At 39.3% G+C, this 24365-nt stretch overlaps 1 protein-coding gene across 1 annotated transcript in view; it reads right to left on the bottom strand.

Annotated features, from left to right (window-relative positions):
- LOC109960826 (leucine-rich repeat transmembrane neuronal protein 4-like) overlaps positions 1–20779 on the bottom strand; it is a 50215-nt gene extending 29436 nt beyond the window's left edge. The window contains exons 1-2 of the mRNA XM_020601205.1: positions 20058–20779; positions 9–1125 (exon numbers count right to left, since the gene is read on the bottom strand). Coding sequence (XP_020456861.1) covers positions 9–1125; positions 20058–20061 — 1121 coding nt within the window. The 5' untranslated portion in view covers positions 20062–20779. The remainder of the gene's footprint in view (positions 1–8; positions 1126–20057) is intronic.
- Between the last annotated feature and the right edge of the window lie 3586 nt (positions 20780–24365).

Raw genomic sequence — 24365 nt, 5'->3', positions numbered from 1 at the left:
GCTCTGACATTGGTGAAGGTGTCTCAGTTAGAATGTAATCAGTTTCTTCACAAATACCATGGCTCCTTGTGGCTTCCATAATTTTTTCTCCCTGGAGATATTTTGGGCTGCTGCATATCATAGTGGTGTCTTTACTGCCCCGAAAATTCCTCAACCAAGCCACAAGGGGGCATATGCCAGTTCCACAATCCCACATGTTCCCAGCGAGGCTGATGGAGGTCAGTGAAATCCAGGCTGACACCGCCTCCTGAGACACATTGGACAATTTGTTGGATTCTAGGTTGAGGACTTGAAGGTTGGGCAGGCAGTGAAACACAGCTGGGTCCAGGGTCTGGATTTCATTTCCAGACAGATCAAGTTTCTGCAGTGTATACCAAGTCCATGGAAGGCCCTGGTTCACCACCCTAATGCGGTTCCACTGCAGATAGAGTGATCTCAGATTGGCTAAGCGTGGAAACAGAAAAAAGTTGATCCGTGAGAACTGGTTATGCTCCAAATGCAACTCCATCAGCTTCTGTAGCCCCAGAAAGGTGGTGCGGGTAAGAGCTTTGATTTGATTGTAGCCCAAATCAAGAAACTCTAAACTTCGGCACTCCAAGAATGCTCGAATTGGGATGTTGGAAAGACCATTTGAGCGTAGATGTAGGTTTTGTAGTTTTCGTAAACCATGAAATTGACCTGGCTGCAGAACTTCTAATTTGTTGTAGGACAAGTCCAGATTACGAAGATTGGGAATTCCATGGAATGTTGAATTGTGCAGGGATGTGATCCTGTTGGAGCTCAGTATTAGTTCTTTAAGCCTGCGGACCCCTTGGAATGCTCGACTGTCAACAGCTGAAATCTGATTGTGGTCCAAATATATCCAGAGAAGTTGGCTAAGGTGAGCAAATTGATAAGGTAGCAGGGTGTGGAGTTCATTGTAACGCAATGAGAGGCCCTGGGAGCCCACAGAGATGTTTTCTGGGACATCTAAGAATCCAGATGAATCACAATGGACAGTTTTCCCCTCACATCGACAGCTACTGGGGCAGGTGCGCTCACCAAAGCTGAACAACAGGGGAGCCCGCAAGAGGAGAAGGAGAGGAAAGAGGAGGTATGTCAGTCGTCCATCACACAGCAATGGACCTATAAGAGAACATAAGATAGAGAGAAAGAAGAAACGAATTTACTAAAAATCATGTCAAAAATTCAGCATTGAGTAAACTAAATAATTACTGTTGAACTGCATGAATGAAAAAAAAAAACCATCAAGCTTACTGCATTCGAAAAAGACAAAAACTCTGTGGTATTACAAGATAGAGGTTTCTTCCTTTTATATACAGTGAAGAATTACATGTTAGTATCTTTGCACTAATGACAATCTAGTCTCCTATCTTCTAATAATCACTGATAATGATGAGGAACACTCATTCTTAAAGCAGCTATAGTAAGAATCTAGTTTATACTTTGTACGAAATCCTTTTTAGTCTTCCTATTACCACGAGTTACTGCAAAAGCTTCTTTTACTGAGATTGTCCTCTTCTCAAACATAATACTCTTAAATACGCTTCTCAGGGATGATGAACATCTGGACAGACATTATACACACCTGTTAAGGGTTACGATACTGAGAGACTCGCTGTTTAATTGCAAAACTAAGAAGTTGGGAAGTTTAAGAGGATCATGTGAGGCACTATTTTCTCTGAATTAGCTCAAGCCCTTCTCATTCAGTTCTAAAGTTTTCCAAAACCCCTATGACCCCTATGTTGATTTGAAAATTGAAACCACAGATATTTTCCCTTTGTCAAAGAAAAAATCAGAGATCTTTTCTACCTCTGAGACATATATTATTTCTTACTATAATAGCAGCCCTCCCTTGATATCTCCAAATTCTACTAATCTTTTAAAAATATAATAACTCTAGATGTTGAAAATCCCAAATCATTGCAACTTTATGCTCTGAAGCATTATTCTTAAATCGTTCAACTATTTGTCACACAGAGGGGTGAACCTCTCCCCATCCTTAATTCTAATCAAACCCATCCTCTCTTTTTATACTGTCCAGAAGACAAAGTGCTAATGGCCATTTAATGGGGGGACAAATTCGAAGAAGGTGAACAGATCAACCCAACCACTGAGCAAATGCAGCTTACTATGACAGGACTATAGTATGGCTTTCAATGGCCAAAGATCACTTTTAAATTAAAACTTCTTTCAACAACAGCAAGTCATTTCAATCTGGATTGTTGTCACTCTTGATGAAACATGTATTAGATATTGACTGTACTTAAATATCCTCGTGTCTGAGTTCATGACTAGAATTATCTTTACAATCCATGTAAAGGCAACAACTGACAAATTAAAGGTGTTTGAGGGTGCTTATGTTCATATCGTGTGGACAGTCTAGGAGGACGTGGTCTCTCATTATGCATAGTGCTATGTAATCAGGGCAACAGATGCAAGTTTTTTCCTCTCGGGGTAAAATGTTCTTCACTGTTCAAAAGAGTCACCTAATGTAAACACTCTTAAATTAAAGCTGACAGTCAGCCTTTTACCCTTATAGTCTTATTTGATTTCAAATTCCTTATGCTGCAATACCAAAACGTTAAAAGATGTGTCTTTGTCCTAAGACACTTTGACTACGCTATATGTCAAGGGACACATCCTTGACCCAGGGCTTTCTTCTGGTCTCACTCTGAATAATGCTTAAACTAAGGATATTCATTTCTCACAACAATGCTGCTTTCAGATGTTCATTTAACTCCCCTCAGGCACCTGTCGGCTCTCGTGTTCAGGTTTGCAGCAGCTGCTTTGCTGCTACAGATTTGACCATTAACAATGGGGAGCTAGTCTACAAAGGCACATATGGAAAGGACGGTGCTAATTTTCTTTAGACAGACTGAAATTGAAGTGTTTCTGAATAGGAAGGTAAAAGCAGAGAGCAGCACTGTGAAGGTGCATAAAGCAGCGGCTGCAAAGGAATCTAATTAGATGTTACGTATTGTATGAGGTTTAAGGTGTAGTGGTTTTGAATAATGAATGTTACTGGTATTGAGCTTATAATTTTGAATAGTAAAATTATCATTTATAGATTTTCTATGTATGCATGTGAGATCATTACACAGAAAGGTCATTCATTACATTACATTATCTTTTAGTATTATTTAATGACATTAGATGGTGGTTGACTTATCTGTTTAGGCCTTTGTGTCTTCTTGATTTTTACTCTATAGCTCATTTAACTTGTTGTTTTTAGATTGCTGTTATTACTCACGGTTCAGGCTACATGTCTCCACATTTTTTATACACAAGCAAAGAACACCTTAACCTCTCTATCCTCTTACACGTGGGCTGCTGGTATGAGAAGACACATACTGGCAGAACAAGGAAATTTTATTCCTCATGATTCAACATTTGCTTTAATTCATGTAAACACAAATAACTTATGAACAGCTGACTTGATGTTAGCTGCCCACACAACTGTACTTGGAAAGAGCTGACTATGTGTACAACACACATTTCTACCACTGCACTCTACACTACCAGCCTTGCTGACACATTCCCTACCTTAGCCACTATTACTACATACAGAAACCTGAAGTCATTATCCTAAATTAAAGCTAAATTTAATTTTAACCCGATTTCTTTTGTAGAAAAAGTTGTTGTTTGACTTTGGACAAGGTTTACAAAATGACAGCAAGTGAATGGCACAAATAGAAAAACAGAAATGCATCATGTTTCTGGTGGGATATTGCTTTCCAGAACAGTGTGGACAGTGAGATGAACATTATTACAGATAAACAGACAGAGACTTGTAATGGTGATGGGAACATTGGATGAACTGATGCTTCAGGCTTGAAAAGTTGCAGCAATGTAATCCCCTTATACTTATTGACAGAAATATAACTGTAAATTAACAGAATATAAAGGGCTGTGCAATGCCACTTATTAATGTTCAATTCAAACTTCAATATACTGCATAGTGAAGCTCCAGGACAGATGCATTTTATGCACAGAAAACCACTTGTGTGATAACCTGCTGTTGTAAGCTGTAAACTACACAGTAGCAATTCCCTCCAGTGTCTGGCATAATATAGTATGCAGAGCATATTATTATGCAGCATTCTACTAAAACTTGTAGGGTGTCACACAGCACTGTGTTAGTTCCATGCCAAATACATAAATATGCTGTTCCCTACATGATGTGTATCAGTCTCAAGGGATGATGTTATGCTATATGTCGGTACAGGCAGGTTGGTATCATGACGTTACCTAACAAGGGCAAAAAAGTTCTTTCAGCTGTTGTTTTTACCAATGTTTAGAATTTTATTTAGCATTCTTGCCATTGAATTTTCTTCCTTGCAGCAATCAGACAACACTATAAGCAGAACAGTATGTCTAATTCACAGTATAACTTGGTTTGGGGGTTGTAGTTCATTGCATTCATTAGAATTACATGAATGGAAGTTGCTTGCGTTATTCCAGTTGTACATGTAAGATCCTTGCTGCTGTGTAACACTATGCTAATTAGTGTCTTTGCACTAGAGCATAACACTGCACAATCTTAATAGATCTGTCCCTGTGGCAATTGCCTTGTGACTGCTAGAAAACACTCAAAGAGCACAAAGGTTCACCAAGACTACAAAATCCTCTAAAGTTGGTATTTTAATAGTACAGCATGTCAGGAAATGATTAATATAGATCAGCATCTAAATAAACAATGATAGAGAGGCACTGGATGCATACAGGTTATTTTCTTTCAAGTGTAATTCAATAGATTTTTTTATTTTTTTATTATTATTTTTTAGATGTCAGAGTGCAAGCAAAGAGTAGAAGGCAGATGGATGTAAGGCAGTGGAAGAGGTGAATGAGGTCTACTGATAATGAGCAGATGAGAATGGGTGAGGATACAAACATTGTGAATATATGAGCTATAAATAAATCCCTCTTGTCCTCCAAGCTATAGATGCAGTGTCACTTCCATCACCTCCATTAGTTAGTCAGTGAACTGGACACGTCTCCATAGCACTGAACGCAGTCATGTTTTTCCTAAATGATGATCCCGTGGGAGCATTTAGGAAGGTCTTTTGTGAAGCCTCGGGAAATCTCACAATGCCATATCAATAAAACTGCATTTGAAATATTGCATGAATGTGCCGTTAAAAAATAGAAAAAAGAGATTCAGACATATTTTACAAATCTTGAGGCTTACAATATTATAGAAAGCCATAATATTCAGCCACTGGCTCACTGACGCCTCTGCATGACAGCATCTTTAATTAGCACACGTTGGTTCAGCATGGATTCCTGCTTAGAGAGGAGGGTAATAAAAGCCCACTGGACATATTTAGACCAAACTCCCATGGGAGATTTTATAGTGCAGAATGAAGAGAGACTTTCACTTTAATACAGACTGATTATCTAATCATTAAATGTGCTGTTATGCGCAGGCTGGTTTTCCTCTGGTTTCACGCATCAAATGTTGGGCACATTGGCCCTTTCTTCTGTCACAAACATTATGATAAACCTACTGTAAGTTATATTAGAAATTAAAAGACTGTCTTCACAACATTATTAACAAAAATAAGGCAAATTTAAGAGTAGTCAAGTTGAATATTCTAAAAATACTGTATATAATTCACGCACTACAGTCACAGGCAGTCGTTGCTATCAGCCCCTCAGAAGAGATTTGATCTTGTGTGGTAAGCTACACACATCTGTTTATCTGGATCTCTCTTCTGTGTCTTAGCAGAGGCGTGACCAATCTGAACCAGAGGGATTTTGGAAATCTTGTAGAAGTGAAATATTGAAGATTTGAATAACTTGTTGCACAATGGATGTACACAGAACACAGAAGTAAACTTTAGTGTACTCATGAGGAAATAAAGAAAAATCTCTTATAAAGAACCTTCAAATCTCAGGTATGTTTTCCTCACTTGCTCCACAGTTAAAGCTACAGTGTGTAACTTTTTTCAGATATTTTTGTTTTAGAAATCTGCTCTAAAACTTGTCTTAATGTTGAGAGATGCTGTCAAAGCCTCCTGTGACCCTCACTGAACAGCACCGGCAGCAGTGCAGAGACATTAGCTTCAAAAAGGTTTGACCTCTCTTACCAATCAGAGATTTTTAATTATTTCTGCTTGATTTGTAAGTTTTGTTCCATTCTCATTTATTGTAATTTCACAAGGACAAATATCTGAAGAGCTGGGCAGAGCGTGGTGGATCATAATAGAGCATAGTGGCGCAGGGAGAGGGAGCGCTGAGCGGAGTGGGTTGATTTGTAGGTTCATGCTAGTGCTACCTTAGGTTATCTACTGTAAGTATGAACGGCAGTGAATAGGGATTGCTGCATTCATTGAAATGTGGGTGTGAAAATACTGTTGCAGAGATTCATTTTTGTCATAGAATTTGAATGGCTTGAGCCTATCTCTAATTTTTCTTTCAATGAATCTAGCTGTAACACTCATCCAGCAAAGGATCGATGCCACCAAGCTGTATCCCTGAATAATCCTTGGCTTTATATGAGCCTTGAATGTTGGTGATCTCATTTCAATTGAATCTGAAATTAAAGCCATTACATAAAAACTTGCATTAAATCCTATATTAAAAGTACTCTACCAATTTAGCATGACATTCCAATAACACTCTTGAACTCACGATGGGCAGTTTAAAATATGTTAATAAAAAACTGATGCAGTGAAAGAAGAGCTAATGTCTTTTAATTTCCATTTTCTTTGCCAAAACCTACTGCCGACCTTCCCCGCCATACAACTCGACCGCCAACTGTTCAGTCGGATATTTCAGTGTTGTTGTGGTTAATACAACCTTGCGCTACAAGCCTGCAGCAGAGGTGAGGAGTGGACTATAGAGGTGATGTGTAAACTCGAAGCACATCTCCTTTAACTTTATTTGGTTTAGTAGAGTTTCTACAACAGTAAAACATTGATTTTAAGCCAATTAAATGTGTAGTTCCTGTTTAAACTCAGTGTATTGCACTAAAGCCTGTGTGACAGTGCACCTGCAGGACAAGAGGTGTAGTTGTGCCTCAAAGCAAACTGGAGCACACTGGTTCTTCTTTTACTGTGCAACAAATGATGCTTTAACGCAATTTGTGTCTGATAAGGATGCAAATCCAGCCAGTAAATATCAATTAAAGAAGAGAATCTGTGCTCCACTTTTCCCCAGGGCTCAACTCCTCACCGACTAGGAGAAGGTTGCTGAAGTTAGATACAAATGCTCGCATTAAGCGTTAACTGAAATGGGCTTCTAAATGCACAAAACTGCAAAAAATAGATTGTATAATTTCCAAAAAAGAAAAAACATTTTGCCAATTACCTCGGCTAAAGTCAGATTCCATTGATTACCTCTCTAAAACCCCATAAGAGTGAGACCGTTGCCTTGCCTTGAGGATAGAGTTGACGCTGGCAGGCCCAGCAGTCAGCTGTCGGCTTTCTTGGCGGTGCGACAAGCTGATATTTCATTTGAATGCATGGTGCTTTGACCATGATGCAAAGGCTATTATCCAGAGTGCCCAAGTGGGTTGGCCAACAGTGCTAAGGCTGCACGCTGGGGCACTTCAAAGAAATGAAAAGTGTGCAAAAAAACCAAAATATGTCTAGTATATGTCAAGTTTTTATTAAATGGTCTACTGTGCCACAGGTTATGCTCATAAAAAGGAAGGATGTGGGTTTCCAGGTTATTGGCGGGCACAAAAATGTAAAATCAACTTTCTAGATATGAACACATTGTACCCATGTTGGAAAGTTATTTTCAAAATGTAACAGGTCAGCAATTAACAGTTACCCTATTAAAAATGTAATATTTAACTTTTATTTACTTCAAAGTAATGTAACTTATTACTTTTATTTTCTTTTGATTACTTTTCTAAAAACTTTCAGACTGAGCAATAAAGCTGAAAACTAAACCAGGCAGCACAAACCTCACAGCAGTACTTACACTTGTCAGTCTACTGTCAAACTTATATTAAAGGTTCCTCAACATAACTTCAGTTACATAATATATTACTGTTGAAACATGTAGCCTAGTGAATGTTTTCCCTATGTAATAATATTGATAACAGTAAGGTCTAGACCTTACTTTGTAAAGTGTCCTGAGATGACTTTTGTTGTGATTTGGCGCTATACAAATAAAATTTAATTTGATTTGATTTGATTTGAATGGACACCAAGCAAAACTCTTGTCTGATTTTAGAAGGAAAACACAGCTGAATTTCCAGCACTGAGAAGCGTGCTCGTCTGACAACATGACAAACATGGCATCCTGGCTTTGAAATTGTCAGCTGGTTACAGCCAGACCGCTTAGAGCAGTGTTTGTAGATTTGATTGACAGAGAAGAGGTGGTGCAAAGTCAAACAAGAGAACCAATCAAAATCAACATTCCAAATTGAAAGCACGCTGCCAAATGAGTGGCACCTATTTAAACGCAGAGACAGCTCCTTGTAAACCATCCTATTCTTGCACTTAAATCTGTCCCAGTGCCTTTACTGATCTGTGCTGTTTGGAAATATGTCAAACAAAGGCATTCTGTATGGCTACAGAAACTGTAACTGGTTAGAATTACTGTACATTTATTTTGTAAATTTATTACAACACTGTATATGGGTTCGCATTTCTGCATAAAAATGTCTGCATTGCACATCCTGGCAATCTAACAAACTTGAAAGCATGTGTCCATGTGGAAAGGAGACTTTAGTCTGAAGATAAATACCAGTATTATATATATGATATTATGCATTTCAATAGACCTTAAAATGTTGGACTTATTTCCTCCAACCACACATCCTGCCTTCCCTCCTCCACCTCGACTGTCTTCCTCTCTGACACAGGAGCCAAGGGTCTTAAAGTGTGTGATGTGCAATTGAGCTTAGGCAAGCAAAATTCTAGGGCGCAACAGTAGGTGTGATATATTACATTATTGAGTGTGTTCACTCAGATTTAAGGTGCATAAAATTAAAACTACTTTCAGGGCACAGTAGTGTGTGACATACTGCCAGTCACAAGGCCCATCATGCAAAAGTGATTAACTGGACAGTGGCATTACAATATTGAAATGAAATACCTTTTACACACTTAAAACCCATTATTTTACACACATTAATTTGAAAATTGGAGTCAGTTGTAATTTTAACTCACAGCAAAAGCATGAAGCAATATAAAATGGCTGATTTATGATAAAAGCCTATTTTACTGCTCTAGGAACTGCACAGACGTGCAGAGCTAGGAGGAGCAGTTGTAGAAAACACACGCTATACTGTACAACAGGAACGAGATATATGAAAAAGCAGAGATTAGTTGGATAATATCACGTCAGTAATTGGAAAATACATCTTAAATGGGGCAGCATTCATTAAATATTGAAATGAAAACTCAGTTTTTTTGTCAGCTCAATTATTCTGTCTGGATTTGTGAGGGATGTCATTATTGAGGCCTGTCGGGCCCATGACCTACTCAGACAGTGAAGGAGTGATTGCTCTCAATCTGCCTGCTGGTCACTTTAAAGGAGAAAGAGAAAGGAATGCATTATGTCCATTTAAACACCTAATGGCATGTTTGGGTGTATTGATTTGCTAAGTCTAAGTACTAACATTCCAGGTCAATGGGATTAACGACATACAATATGTAGAACTCTTTATGTATCTGCAAAAGAAATATTCTATAATGGACATCAACATTTCACCACAAGTGAAGTGCAGGCTGCCAACTGTCTTGCCTACTGATTAAAGTGTCTAGCATGCTCATTTAAACCATTAGCAGTGACATTTTTTAATTCTTGGCTGGCAGGTTGTGGTTATCGTTTAGTAGCCACACAGTACAGTCAAACAAAACACGTAGTATCAAACTTCACGTAAATACAGAAACAGTGACTTAGTTTAACTAAAAAGCTACGAGCCTTAATTGTTTAACTAATGAATGAAATAGATAACTGGCATCTTAGTGAAAACAGCACAAATTCAATTTCAAAAGCGTTTCCTATTTACATAAATCTAGGCTTCCAAATCAACTAATGGTGGGAGGAAGAAAAAGGGGATTATTATAATTAGTTAGGTTATCCACAGTGAAGTCAGCAGCCTGTGGATCAGAGGGACCACTGCAGGGTTAAGGAGAGAGGAGGAGAGGTAATGTAATAAACAGAAAATAAAGATGAAATCAAGTGTGACAGGAAGGAAAAGACAAAGGAAACATTTCTAAATGTGTGTGTGTGAGAGAGAGAGAGCGTGAGAGAAAGAGGAGGAGGAGGCAGCCTATTTCAGCTGGAAGCACTGTTAATAGAAGCGGGGTTCAGGTGCTATTCTGCATTCTTTTGATTTGACTATGTTCAACACTTAAAGGCCATCAGAGAAATTTTCTTCTGATTTCAAAATTTGGTGATTAGAACTCTAAGCCAGCCTTGTGAATCATACTCCTTCCTGTGTAAATGTAGTTGTTGCTTAGCAGCATTAAGCAGCAGAAATTTGCAGGGCCAGAAACTTTTTTTACATGAGAGTTCATACCCTGATATACCTTCCAAGTTGTCCATTGGATGACAGCAAACAGTAACATGGAGGCTAAGCTTTCCTATCCCTTCTGTAATTTAACATTTTAAATATAAAGCATTTTCTGATTACAAGTCAAGCAAAACAACTGGAAACAGATGAGGATTATTTTAATGCATTATTATGAAAACTGTCTAATCTGCTCACCAAATCATAGCCAAAACTAATCGACCAAACTAAAAAACTATCACCATGTTTTATAGTCTATATGTGGAAACCACACACTCTATTTCAATAGTGTTAAATATATTTTGCAAGGAGGAAGGCCTTTAAAAAGGCAAACGGGTTATTTTAGATATTAATTATCACAACTGCACTTCCTATGTGGCAGTGAAGGTTGCCTGGAAAAAGGCAGCCTGAATAAAAAATACTGGATGGATGCTCACTTGGAAAAGTAACTTTTTAGAGGAGCTCCAGTTAAACTGTTCTGTTCTTGTGCCTACAGCTTCCTTTCAGCCACTGTGCCTAATACTACACACTGGCTAAAAGCAGAAAACAATAGTATAGACAGCATAACTCTACAGTACTTAAGAGATGTCAGGGTGCTGTTTTATATTCCCATTAAACTTTAATTATCTGTTGCTGCAGTGTTTTGATCTGACATGATGTTCATGCCAGATCCATGGAAGATACTAGACACATCAACAGATAATTAAAGTTATGACACCGTGAAGAAATTTGATTTTTGCCTTGATATCTGCTGTTTTATCAGCTGCCGTACCCCATATCTTTCTTAGACACTGGCAAAGGTTTAATTTCTTGGCTATACAGATATAGACAAAACTTAATGATTTTCTCTCCTAAGGATAATGAAAGTACAGTGTATTTTAGAAGTACAGTCTGGCTGGAGTGAGGTCTGCCTTTATTGTTGTATTTTATTTTTTAATAATCAAATGAGAATGCGTATTTTTACATCATACAGTCCATTGGCTCATTCAGCAGTGAACGACATGAAACAGGTTGTTTCTCTAAGAGCTGCGCCCGGTAAATCAGCTACATCACTAAATCTTCAACCTCCATGCTCACAGCACATAAGAGCTGGACTCAGCCTGTCAAGAAGTGATGGCTGAAACTCTTCACAGGCTCGTAATATTACACATATCAAGAACTTTGCTAACACCGACTACACACACACGCAAGTTACTTGCTTCAGTGCCTAGAGGCAGAGAACTGCACTGATCAATATGAGCGCTGATGTCAAAAGATCAGCACAAACTGAGACGTTTACGTTGGCCACTGAGGAGGCTGATCAAGTGATGATGGATGAGTGTATGAGTGAGTGAGTGAGAGAGAAAGAGATACCGGTAAACAGTAAGACGTGTCAAAGGTTATGTCCACCCATTCAGAATTTTGGAAATCAATATTTATTTTAATCTGAATTCACCATGCCGATGATAAATCAATCTCAATGTGCGTCAGTGATTTTAATTATTTCTTCTGTAGAATGAAAGTGGCTCATTTTACCTTGAGAAATCAACTGCATGCTAATTATTTGAATGTTGGATTGTTGTCTTCATCTTCATCTCTTTCACTGGCCTTTACACTGATTCTTACTGTGGAGCACCTGAATGGAATGTAATTGAAAATATAAAGAGAAGAAAATAAAAGACCTAGACTACTTCTTGCATTATTTTGCAGCAACAGCAATAGGACTTCTGGCATAAATCTTTAAAATTAATAGCCATCTCCATGTATTTGGTACAAAACTTGTACACTTCCTCCTGAGCTGAGCATTAATTCTCACACTGTGATAAGCAAACACCACAAGTCTCACGTTTGCTGGCAGAATGTATGTTATTTTACTCACACTTCCTGATGCAGTTCAGTTTCCCAGATGGCCAAGTACTTTTGAAGTCAATCTGTTTCACAAGGACTCCCCTTTAAAAACCTTCTTCTTTATTCAATTTAGAAAAAGTACTGTGTTTTAAGCCCAAACTGGATCTTCACTGGGTACAAAGGCATCAGAGTAACTCCGGATGCGGGCCCTCGTGTTCCTCTTGTGGGTGTGGCCTCAACCGCAGAATCAGCACACATCTCCAACGCAGGCTTAAACAAATCTGTCAAATATCATGCACACCAGGATTAAGTACACTATTCATCACAAGAGCAATACATTTTCAAAATGCTCTTGTGATGAATTGTGTACTTGTGTGTGTGGTATTTTGACAAATTTCATTAAGTCTGTCTCGGAGATGTGTGCTAATTCCACAAGAGGGACTTGACTACTTTGTCCTTGAGTTACTTTGATGACTCTGTACCTGATGAGCCTCAAGATGTTGTACTCTAAGTGCAATAAAGAAAACATTTTAACAAGGGAGCACATGACAGTGATGCAAGTGCTTGTAGGTCAAGATGTGTCAAAGTTTATGGACTCAGCTCCTGGGCAAGACAGATGTGTGTATGTGTGTTCTGGACAGTGCTTTCAAGTACCCATGAAGAACATCAAGTTGTGTGTTAATTTTTGTCAGAGAATATAAAATTAGATTTCCTTATATCTACCTGTATGGTTTTCACCATATGTCTTCTGTGGCTTACACAAAAAGGCTGTGCTCACCAGGAAAATGACAGCACTGGTCATTTATGGGCCCCAATGACCTAGTTTCTAAATCAGCTTCCTATTATGAGCGATGGGCTCCCTACATGAACTATATTTTTCTGCCAAAGTTTGAACAGCTTTGCTTTTTTCACATAAAAGATTTATGTATTTTTGTTTTTTTTGTCCAAGCTTTCTCGTCGGATTGGAGTGTGCTTATGTTATCAGTTACCAGGGTATTGTCATTCAGATCTGATCAAACCACACCCACACTGTCCTAATGAAGCAAATGAGATGAGTTTTTGACTGTCAAACTCCTAATAAATAATACCCACAGATGTTGTGTTCTGAACTTGAAACATGATTGTTGCTTATTTAGCCAAACATATTTAATGTTAAAGGATAAGGCTGGTCATTTTCTATACTAAGTATTTTAAACAGTCCCTATACAGAGACTAAAAATAACAATGATTTGACTCTGCTCAAGATCAGTGTTGGTCAGTCTGTCAGTCCTGGATTAGCTTATTTGTCTGTGCCATAAACCTCCATTGCTGTTCAGAAACAATTACAAACACATCAGGGAAACGCACTGCGGCATTGGGTGACATAGCTCCACATTACAAAACATCATGCTGTGATATTTCTGAAAAATGTTGCCCTAAAGTCTACAAATTGCCATAACGTTTTACAGCATCTGAAGCATAAGAGTCAAGGGCCTGTGCATGAGATCCCTGGATATTCTTAACAAATATTAGGGTCTTGTGTTTCGTAATGAGGAAATGTGTCACTAAATGCAGCAGTGTGACGATGTGTTTTTAATGGGTTTTGGATGTCTATGGCGCAGATGAAAAAAATAATCCAGGACTGAAAGACATCAACAGTGAGTATGTATGAGAAGTGATTAAAATAGTTAATATCAAAAACGACCAGCCTTATCATTTAAAGAGAAACATTTAAGGTATGAAGAAGTTTTAAATGCTTCCTGACAAGTGACCTCTCGTGGCTGTGTAGTTGTCATATACTATAGGAGTAAAGATTGAATGAATGTTTAATGGGACTTTTACACAAGACAACACTGGTCACATCTCATCTAAAGGACAATGCAGGTTTCTTTTAATCTGGTTTCTTTAATCTTAACCAAGAAGTTCTGGTGCATTCAAAAGCAGGGACCTCGCCCTCAAGTGACGATGTACTGTATGTTGAATCAGTGCTTGAATACGATGTAATGACAGTGGACTGCAGTTTGGGCAAAAGCTTGGGAGGTCCATGCCACTCTCAGGCGCTGCGGACCCCTGTATAGAGGGAGAGTAGGAAGAAGAGATGAGAGGTGATGGAAAAGGGGTGGGCTGGGTGGGTTATGAAAAGCGGAAACGGAAAAGTGGTGGTTTAATAATGAGGAAAGTAAACACTGTGTTCCAGCATGGCCCTGCTCCTGAATGTCAAATAAAAATCTCCATTATACCTTAACTACAGAGGTGGTAGATCACAAAAGACTTGGCCATACAGTATATGTTGCTTTGGACAGCACCGAAAAATTATTAATTTGTCACTTAGGCTGGAAGACTTGTATACAAATATAGCCAAAATGCTAAAAAGCCAGTATAATCAATTGTATAAAACCATGACAACCAACTGTAGGCTGTAGTGTGCTTCAGCGACATACAAAATAGACAATACATTATCATCTCTTGTACAGAGGCTTCTTCTTGTGTGCAAGCTCAGCTCCCAGTGCCAGACTTTGTTCTCAGTTTTGTGTCTCTGCCCATGTTTCGCTGCATAAGTTCAACATGCAGGACACATTGTTTGGGAAGGTCTTTCACAGTTATGTAAAAAATTTCAAGGACAATCCAAAATCAAAAAGAACAGAAATACAAACCTGCCTTTCAAAATAAAAATAAATAACCCAACATTGCAATCTGAACGACCACAGGGACCCCCCCCAAAAAAAACAACCCTCAAATGAATGACCTCGAGGTACAGTGTAAGAGTTCAATGTGATATGTTGTGTTATGATGGTTTGATGGCATGCGTGGGTAGTGGTGAAGTGAATGTTACTAAAATGCTTCAAAAAGTGCCTGATGGGGACTTTCAGTCAAGCTCACAATAAGGAAACATTGCATCAGGCTGACAGAATAATCCTTATTGATAGCTACAGCTCTAGCCATTTCAACTGTTGCCTGTAGTTAGTTTTTCTTCTTTAAATTCTAATACATTCAACATTTTTTCTCCATTATACTTGGCAGGACTCTGGAAGAAGCAGTGTAAATCCAAGCAGTTTACAGCAACAGTATGTTGGACAACTGCTTTAATCGGTAGAGACCTTGTCATTCAGTTGAATGTATTTGATCTAATTAAAATCTGGCAGTATTAGAATGAATTTATAGAGCTGAGAAAGTAGATCCACATCTGCTCTCTAAGACTGCATAATGATCTTAAAGCTATGGGAAGTTTTGCTTTTGTGCCAGCGGCAAACCTGTGAGTAACACTGGCTCTTCCAATTATCTGCGCTATTATAAGCTTGAAGATATAAAATGGAAAAACTGTCCATAGGTGATTTTTCCCCCAAAAACCGTCAGGCTATTTCTTCCACAGTAGTGTGCCACAAAACAATTACGGCCTGCGTTTCCTCTAAGAAACTTACGGATTATTGAACAAATTGAAGGTTATTTGAGTGTAATTGCCTTGTTGCCCTTGCCTAAGTAGTACCACTACAGCAAACAAGTGTGTTCAGTCTATTCTGAAAGGAGACCTGTGTGCCTGTGCTGATGATAAAGACTATTGCATTATTTTACCTGTCCTTACTTTCTTTAAACTGAAACATGCAGCTTCATCGTGCTTGCTGTTGTGAGAGACAGGTCTGAATATTAATTTCACACCTTAGGCCCCAAATAGGTAATTAAAATACATCAGTGTGGGCTTGTTAGTAAAAAGTATGTTCCTCATTAACTCTTTTCATTTTAAAAACCACATTACTTGGTAATAGTTTTGAATGAGAAATGGACTCATAATTGTATAGTGCTCGTCTATGCACTATACTTGAAGCACTTTCACACTAGTCATTAATGCAAAAAATGTCAAACTCTATTTATAGCCTCTCAAATGTGAGGACTTTGTCAGGTTGATATACAGTAATTGCAAATTGTATATTCTGCTGGTGTGGACTGTGGCAATCTAAAGAAAACTGCATGGACATTATTCATACTTAGATTCATCAGTAATAACAATAATAATAATCTATACTGAAAGCACTGTCAGTTGTAATTCTAGTTGCTACTCTGAACAAAGATTGTTGCTTCACTATTGCCAAAACCGATCCTGCCCTGCTGGGTAGATGATCAGGATAAACCAATCATGTTGATGTTGCAGCAGAAATGACTGCACTTTAAATATTAAAATCTATGTTCATAATCATACCTTGCTATAATCAGTGCACCAGATGGTTATAGTTCTATCACACTATTGAGGAATTTCTTAGTCAGAGTAATTAATTCAGTCTCACTGGTAACTTTGGAGTTCTCAGGACATTGACCCATGTATCCGCAAATAAAAGAAAAAAAGATGACATAATAAAGCCAGTTGTAAGCTAAATACATTTATTTACAATATGTACAAAAGGGAAAACAATTGGGATGAAAAATGCATTAAAATGGTACACATGTAACAAGGATGATTAACCAACAGACTGATGAATGAATGGAAGGAGTAGCCTATTGTTTGCAATGGCGGAATAATGAGTTATACAACTTGTCTAAAATTTGGAAAATTAACTATTGGTTATAGATTAGAGGCTTTAATTAAGTAAGACTATGTTTTTCATGCAGGTCGCTTATCTATTGGCAAGGCCCATGTTGCCAAAGAAGGAGAAGCGCTGGGTTGTGAAGCCTTTTGGACCAGAGTAGAGGTCTGGGGAGGTCCGAAGTTCAGAGATGGTCCTGAGCTTGGGCTCAGGACAAATCTGTCATCACGGGATTCGGCTGGCTCACTCGGATGAAGCTGCTTCTCAGTGGTGGCTGGGTATTGGCTCTGAAAATGGTTTCGTCAGAGCCCTCCTGTGTTTGTGGCACCGGGCGATGTCTTGAGGAAAAACCGTGTCCAAATTAAACTGATCATCACAGGATCGTTCTGACGGCATCTTCAGAGCTTAACAAATGATTCAGTTTAAGTAAATTTGGCTTTTGACTTTGTTACTAAAAACTTTGTTTGAAAAAACTTTGAAAATTATTTCAATTTTACTTTACTTCAGGTCAGCTTCCTGCCGAGTTACATAATAAAGATTAAAAAGTTATTATAATGTTGCTAAATAAGGAAAAAACCAAAAACTTCTTGTGGCAATGTGAGCAATTTAGAAAAAGGAATTTTAGACACAACACGAAAACTCGCAGATGAGAGGCAGATGACACACTTTGGAGGTTCCACTTTCTTCTTCTTTCTTCTGTTCTGAGACCAAGGAGAGGCGCTACTCGAGCAGTCTTGGCTTTGCCTGACTGCTCAGGAGTCTGCCAGTGGGAGTCCTCTGACTGGCTGGAACTCTGTTGTTATAGCAGCAGGTTCCTGATTGGTGCTTTGAAAGCGCGCTGTGGAAACGCTCACACTTCCACCATGGCCGACATTTGACACACAGCTACATGTGACTGGAATGTGAAACAACTAATATTTAAACACAACATTTAACCAACATATAGTTTGAACATAAAAAAGCATAAGTAGACATTTTGTGGAGATACAGGAAAGTTAACTTAACATAAGCAAGCATTTGTTAAGAACATAAAACGGAAAAATCAAAACTTTGATTTCCTGCTCATGTTTTGCACTATTTTAGACTTAACGCTGCATAGGATTAGGCAGATTTGAACTATGCATAATAAAAATATTTATTGTTTACACACCTTGGATCCTAGATTTTGCATTTTCATGTTAAGATAAAATTGCCATTGTTACAAGGCGAAGTTAAGGAAGATGTCGTGGCTGGACTATGTCCAGAAATCAGCTTGACTAAAACATCTCTAAACTTCTGTTTAGACATTTCACACAACTTTGGTTAACATATTTTAACATTTTCAGTTGTCATAAGAGGAAAAACAAAAACATTGAGCCAATTTTATGCTAATGCTGGTGTCTTCTTGTCTGAGGTCAGAAGTGTGAAGTCACAGAATGTGTATTCTAGTGTAGTAAAAGTCACAAGGAGAGGGGGAGTTTTGGTTTCTGGAGACAAAATCTGGGCTCTCCATATGATAAGGAGGGGATAGTATGTGTACAGAGGGAAGTTTGCATGAAGCTGTCTTTAGCTGAAACAAAGCAGACAATCAGCCAAGTTCTGGGGCCAGGGGGAGGTCTTTTGCTGCTTCTCATGAATTGTGAACATTCCGAGTTCCTCAGAATAAAACGTCTCTTCAAAATGTCTACTTCGAACTTGTGGACACAACAATGTCAAGATTTACTGTCAGTTTCAAGGAGAAAACTGAAGACATTTTTCTAATTTAATCTGCCCCTGCATGAGGAAAACAAGGTGATGGATGAGGATGCCATGAATACAGTGAGAGAGTTTCGATTATTTGACAATATCCTAACAAATGCAACGAGTCATTTTGGATTATAGGAGCCTAATTGTGGCGACATAATTAAAACTGTAATGGTATGTGCTCAGTAGCTGCACTAAGCTGCTCATTACTTGGGGAAATGATACAATTCTGCACAGATGTGTGGGCAGCATGCATCTCTCCAGCCTGTGCCAGCTTTTCAGTATAGCTGGGAATGAAAACATAAAAACAAAAATAAAACTGCAGTATAACCCAAAAAGCAAGAAGGCGAGACAATCAAAACAACAGACAGCGGTGCAGGGTAAAACCACTCAAACAGCTCTATCTTGGCACATCTATCTGTCAAACGTGCCTTGTGTTTTTCTGTGGCGTGTACATGCATGTGAGTATCTGTGTATGAATAAAAGTCCTTCACTACCATATTCAACAGTAAAAGTTCCACTAGAATAAAACTGGAACACCGTGAGACTGTCTGCTAAAGCAGCTCCAGACTGCTTGAAAGTGACAACATTATTTCATCACAGATTCAGTGACATTCTGAACACCCACAGTTTGTTTGAGCCCCCCCCCCAAAAAAAGACTGGAGATGCGGAACACAACCCCCTTGAAACACAGAGAGAAGTGTGGGCTTGGGAGGCTGAGCGGTGAATTTATCTTTGGAGCACCCCCAGTCACTAAAATGGAGGAGGTAATAGGCAGTGTGGGATGAGATTGTAGGTGCTCAGAGCTGTAAGGGAACGAGGGGAGGGGGTAGAAGAAATAGGATGGAGTCAAAACATGTCAGAGCTTTTGAGGGAAAGACAGGAAGAGGCTTGGGGGTGGGGGGGACTACAGAAAACAGACATCTCACCACATTTTGGCCGTTTCAAGTCAACTGGGAATGCATGCATAAACTTGTCATTGCAGTTTCAGTTGCAAGGACTTCATCTGACAGGTGATGAGCTATTATTTTGCTTCACTTCTCTGGCTGCTACACAGAACCACGTTAACTGATTCAGATTTTGGGCTTCCACATCATAAAGGTGAGAGTATTGCCTCCCTCTTCCCTTTCATATTCAGAAGCATGAACCCTCCAGCCTGTAGAACTCGCTTTTTAAATTTCATTATTAGAGAATGATGGTCTCTCAGTGGAGATGTTGGTCCTAAAAACAAAATAAAATAAAAGAAAAATGCACAATTCGAGAAAATCGTTGCAAAAAAATAGGACAAAAGACAAAAGTGCTGCTCTGAAATACTGGAGAGCGTATAGCGCAGGGATATACCACGAAGGAACTGGGGAAATTTTCTGAACATCTACACACACGGATGCGCCAGAGGAGAAAGACCAACCCACAGCCTATCGTTATAAAGACCCAAGTGGTCCCTAACTAATAACAGTGACGATTTGAGGACTCCCGGGGCTCTACATCCTCTGGCGGAAATGTTTTCAAAATGAGACAGTCCTCCACTTACTTACCCATGTTGTCTCATCGGACCGTTCCGTCCTCCGTAGCGCAATCCGCCGCACAGATCACGACTTCCTCAGTGTAGCTTTTCCTTTCCAGCACCTGGAGAGTCGTGGAGCTCTGCGCGCCTCTCACGCAAAGGGTGACTCACCTGCTTTCATTCTAGAAACTGTCACTCGATTATAAAAAGCTATTAAAGTTTGCGCCCATACTCCCTGACGCAGTGCAACTTTCCAAACCTGCCGCAAATAACCGTGTCATCAAGCCCCAAGTTGGAAGTCAATCAACGCCTGGCTCTACCGGGTTTTTTCACCCGATAGAAACATAGTCTCGTAACAACAAAAACCGTCACACGTTGCAAAAGTTAGGAAGTGGAAACGTGCTGGATTGTTCCTGCGGGGTCGGGGCAGTCACCAGCGGAGGCAGGTGTCCTCTGCGCAAACATCCTGCGGAGCGGCAGCGATCACAGGCAGGCACGGGCACTGTCAGGGGCTCCTGTGCAGTGCATTGACAAGCAGGTTTCCGTGCGCGCGCTTGGCTGCGTGGGGAAAGCGTGTGCGCGCGTGTGCAGGCGCGCATGTGGGAGAAATAAAAAGAGAGATAGAATACATTCAATGCAGTGTTTAGCAGCTGCAGGCAATTCTGGTTCACATATGAGATGCGCTTTTGTTTTCTTGTTGATCTGCTTCTTCCATCTTCAGCACCGACACAAACAAACCGGTGGTGGAGTTGCCTATTCCATTTACCACGTTTTCTTCTGTAAGCGCATTATGCAGGTGCTGTGAAGGATGTGCTGAGGGCTATATGTGGTCATCATTATAGCGTGAGTGGGTAGCCTGCCTGATCCCACCTCGTGTTGCATAATTATTGCAGATGCAAACGCTAAATGCACAGAGGCTTTCATTGACAATTAAAAAAAAAACAATATATGGTAGCGAAAGAATTCAAAGGGAGCTTGTCATTGTCATGGAATTATTTATTTCCAGATATAGTTCTTTCAAGCCCACATAGGTTTTTGATTTTTTGCATGATTTTAAATCGCTGAAATTATTCCTGTATGGCAACAAAAGACATCGTTCTCTTATTTGAAATACTGAGTCAAAGTTATATCACAAGTGCATAACACTTCCAAATATTTGATGTAGTCCCCTTACTCATTTCATATTGTGAGTAACTCCTGAAATGTTCCGGTTTCAAAATATTTTAGATGATTCACATGTAGGAGGTGAAAAAGACTAATTATACTTTAAATATTATTATTCTTAACAGAACACAAGGGTTAAACATCCATTATAAAAAAAAACAACTTTTGGTTTAGCTTTGTCACGCTATTTTGTGAGTTAATGAAAGTCTGGTGGCAGCATGACACTGAAAACATGACCTTCAAAGTGATCAACTTTTAAACAGCAGATACTTTCATAGCAGCATTTTAGTGCCGATGGTTTTGAGACATGGGTGTCAGGTTTGCGGGTCCACTTATTTCTGACCGCATCTTTCATTATCATTCATTTCATTTCATTCTCTGCTTCACAGCCAGAGAGCGCAGACTACTTACTAGAGGCCAAATTGCTTCAAATTCCAACCATCTCCTAAAGACCTCTGTGTACTCTTGAAAGAAAACACTCCCTCAGGAGAGCAATTTTTATAATATTGTAGTTATTTTATTTCAACTTCTTCATCTAATTTTCAAAAGCAGTAATCATGTTTAGCAAAAAGCCATAAACAGAACTGAAAGATCTCAATACAACAAATCAGCATGTTTCCTCAACTATAACCAGTTGTTTGTTCCTGCTGTGGGCAAAGCAGCAGCAGTATCCAGTCAAAGTAAGTATCACAGTAATTTCTTATGGGTCAGTGCTCCTTTAAATGCCAGACCTGTTCACCATCTTTGAGGCAGTGACATACTAACAACACACTTCTTTATCTACCTAAAAAGCTGACAACAGCATGTCTCCTAGAAAGTCCTCCAGGTTTGACGTTCCATCTTTTTACATACCATACAGTGCTGTTAGAAAGCTTTTACTGTAACCACTGCTACATTTTCTATAATTTGTCATATTTCTTCAAATTGAATCTGGTGATACCCATTTGCAGTGCAGCTCTGTCAGGGAAGAGACTTGAGAGTAGGAATGACAAGAGCCATAAAACTCATTTAACAAGCACAGGGAGCTGCCTGATTGGAGGTTTGATGTTGGCCCCTGTTGCCTGAAACCACTGTCACACGGAGGCATGACTGTAAATCACCAGGGCTATAGAGATCCCTCCCCCTCCCCTTCCTCCTCCTCAGCCACAGACAGGACCTTGATGCTTGTAGTGAGGTGGAGGAGGGTCAAACTGCAACACAGTGTAGTGTCGGTGAAGAGATGTCAGGTAAATGGAGTAGGATGGCCCAGTAAGACAAAGGGGAACAGGGATAACACAGGAGGATGTACAGCTAATGCCAGCAGAGCAAGCGAGCAGAGGCAGGTGAAAGGACAGTCTTTGAATTCAGACACGAACACACACATTGATTTGCTTCATGTTTTGACTACTGCTATGACCAGCTGCAAAGCTGGCAACAGAGACGTCTCGGTTGACGTTTCTGTGTAGTATGGGGCTAGCCCAACCGAGGGGATATAACGTATAGGCCTGTTGGGTTCAGGGTCTTTCATCTTACATCCGCCTGCGAGCAGTTTGGAGGTGCAAGATACCTGAGCGTGTAATGTTAACTTTACCTGTGATCCTTTGAATAAATCAGCACTGTTTTGAAGTTACTTGGACTGTCTCGACTCTCAGAGTTAGCAATGGTAAGAAGAACCAAATAATCTTACAAGTTTGAACTTGAAAAAGGACATCAGCAAATGCTCAAACACATTTGTTTACAGTCAAGGGACAAAGCCCTGTAGCAGCCTTATTAATTATGCCTCTTTAAAGCAAAGAAGGAAATAATAGGACTGTGTGCCAAAGCCAGAACACTGGATTTCATAGATGAGTCGGGAAAACATTAAAAATGCCAGACTTTGACTTGGGGAACTGCTCTTTCAGATAATGTTGGATTCTTTTGACCATGACAATGATTGTTCCCTACCTTTAAAGAAGTACTGTGCGCATTTTATCTTCAGGAAACTTTTTGTATGGTCACTTGTTGAATGTCCATAGGCACTGATAAGCGATGTCATCCTACTATAACCCTGTCTCAGAATGAGTGGTGGCCATACAAAGTGCAGCACTCCACAGTCTGGAGTTAGCAGTCACACTCTCATCTGTTTAGGCACAGTAGAAGCAACAAAAACATTTTGGTTGAGGTTTAGAAAAGATCTTAAATGTTGATGATCACACTGTGATTCATGAATCAAATCAATGCAGACTTTTTCTGTATTAAGGTGCATTTTCAACAAAAGTTTCCAAATAGATGTCCAGGATCTTTCCCAGGGGTAGACGTTCCTCCACTGCAATGTGAATTGCGTTTCACAGCAGAGTCAAAATGGGAAGATTAAGCAAAGTAGAATGCTGAAATGTCAAAAGCATCACAGTTGCCTTTCATGTCATTTGTCATCCTCTGCTAAAATGGATTGTTTTTGACTGGCGCCTGAACACTAGGTAATTTGTTTTGTGTTCACAGATCAAGCTCTCCTGTTCCCCATTCTCAGTTTGTGGTGTCTGTATTTCTCTGTGCTTGTCCATGCTTACTGTTTAGTCTATTTAAGAGTTATGTTGAATTGGATCACTTATTTATGTGCTACACATTTCTAATCATGTAGTCTATTTAAGAGTTATGTTGAATTGAATCACTTATTTATGTCTAATCATCGCATTTTGGTTTCTTTTACTCTTGCTAATGTTCTGTATCAAATTGTGGTTTATTTTGCTCCACCACACTGAAGGAGTGCTAAGAAATGTTTTGATTTCTAATACAGAACCCAGACTTTAAGCACATTTTGCACAGTTACATTTTACCAATGGATTGGTGATGTAAACTCCTATTTCACACCAACATTCAACAGGGAGAGACTCTTTGTTTAAGAGACATTGTACGAGCATCTGCACCAGGAGTTCACAATGCCATGCCACCAACAGACATGGCATGATCATTGAGATGTCCATGTGTTTGTCAACTGGTTGACTCTCTGGGTGTGGCAGTATTCCCACTCTCCCACTGTGTAACTGAATAGAGCTAGTTTATCAGTTTCCAATAACTGAGGTAGAAGTAGAAGGGGAAGCTTTAGAGGAAAGGCTGCAGTAAAGGAGCAGATTAAAACACTTTATTCATGGGACCGAATTCAACATAAATATCCAGCTTCAGCAACGAAAGCTGGGCTTCTGTAAGCAAAATGTCCACT

Source organism: Monopterus albus, unplaced genomic scaffold (genome assembly GCF_001952655.1).
Source record: "Monopterus albus unplaced genomic scaffold, M_albus_1.0 scaffold50.1, whole genome shotgun sequence".
In the NCBI taxonomy this organism is placed as follows: domain Eukaryota; kingdom Metazoa; phylum Chordata; class Actinopteri; order Synbranchiformes; family Synbranchidae; genus Monopterus; species Monopterus albus.
This window is presented reverse-complemented; position numbering and strand designations above follow the sequence as displayed.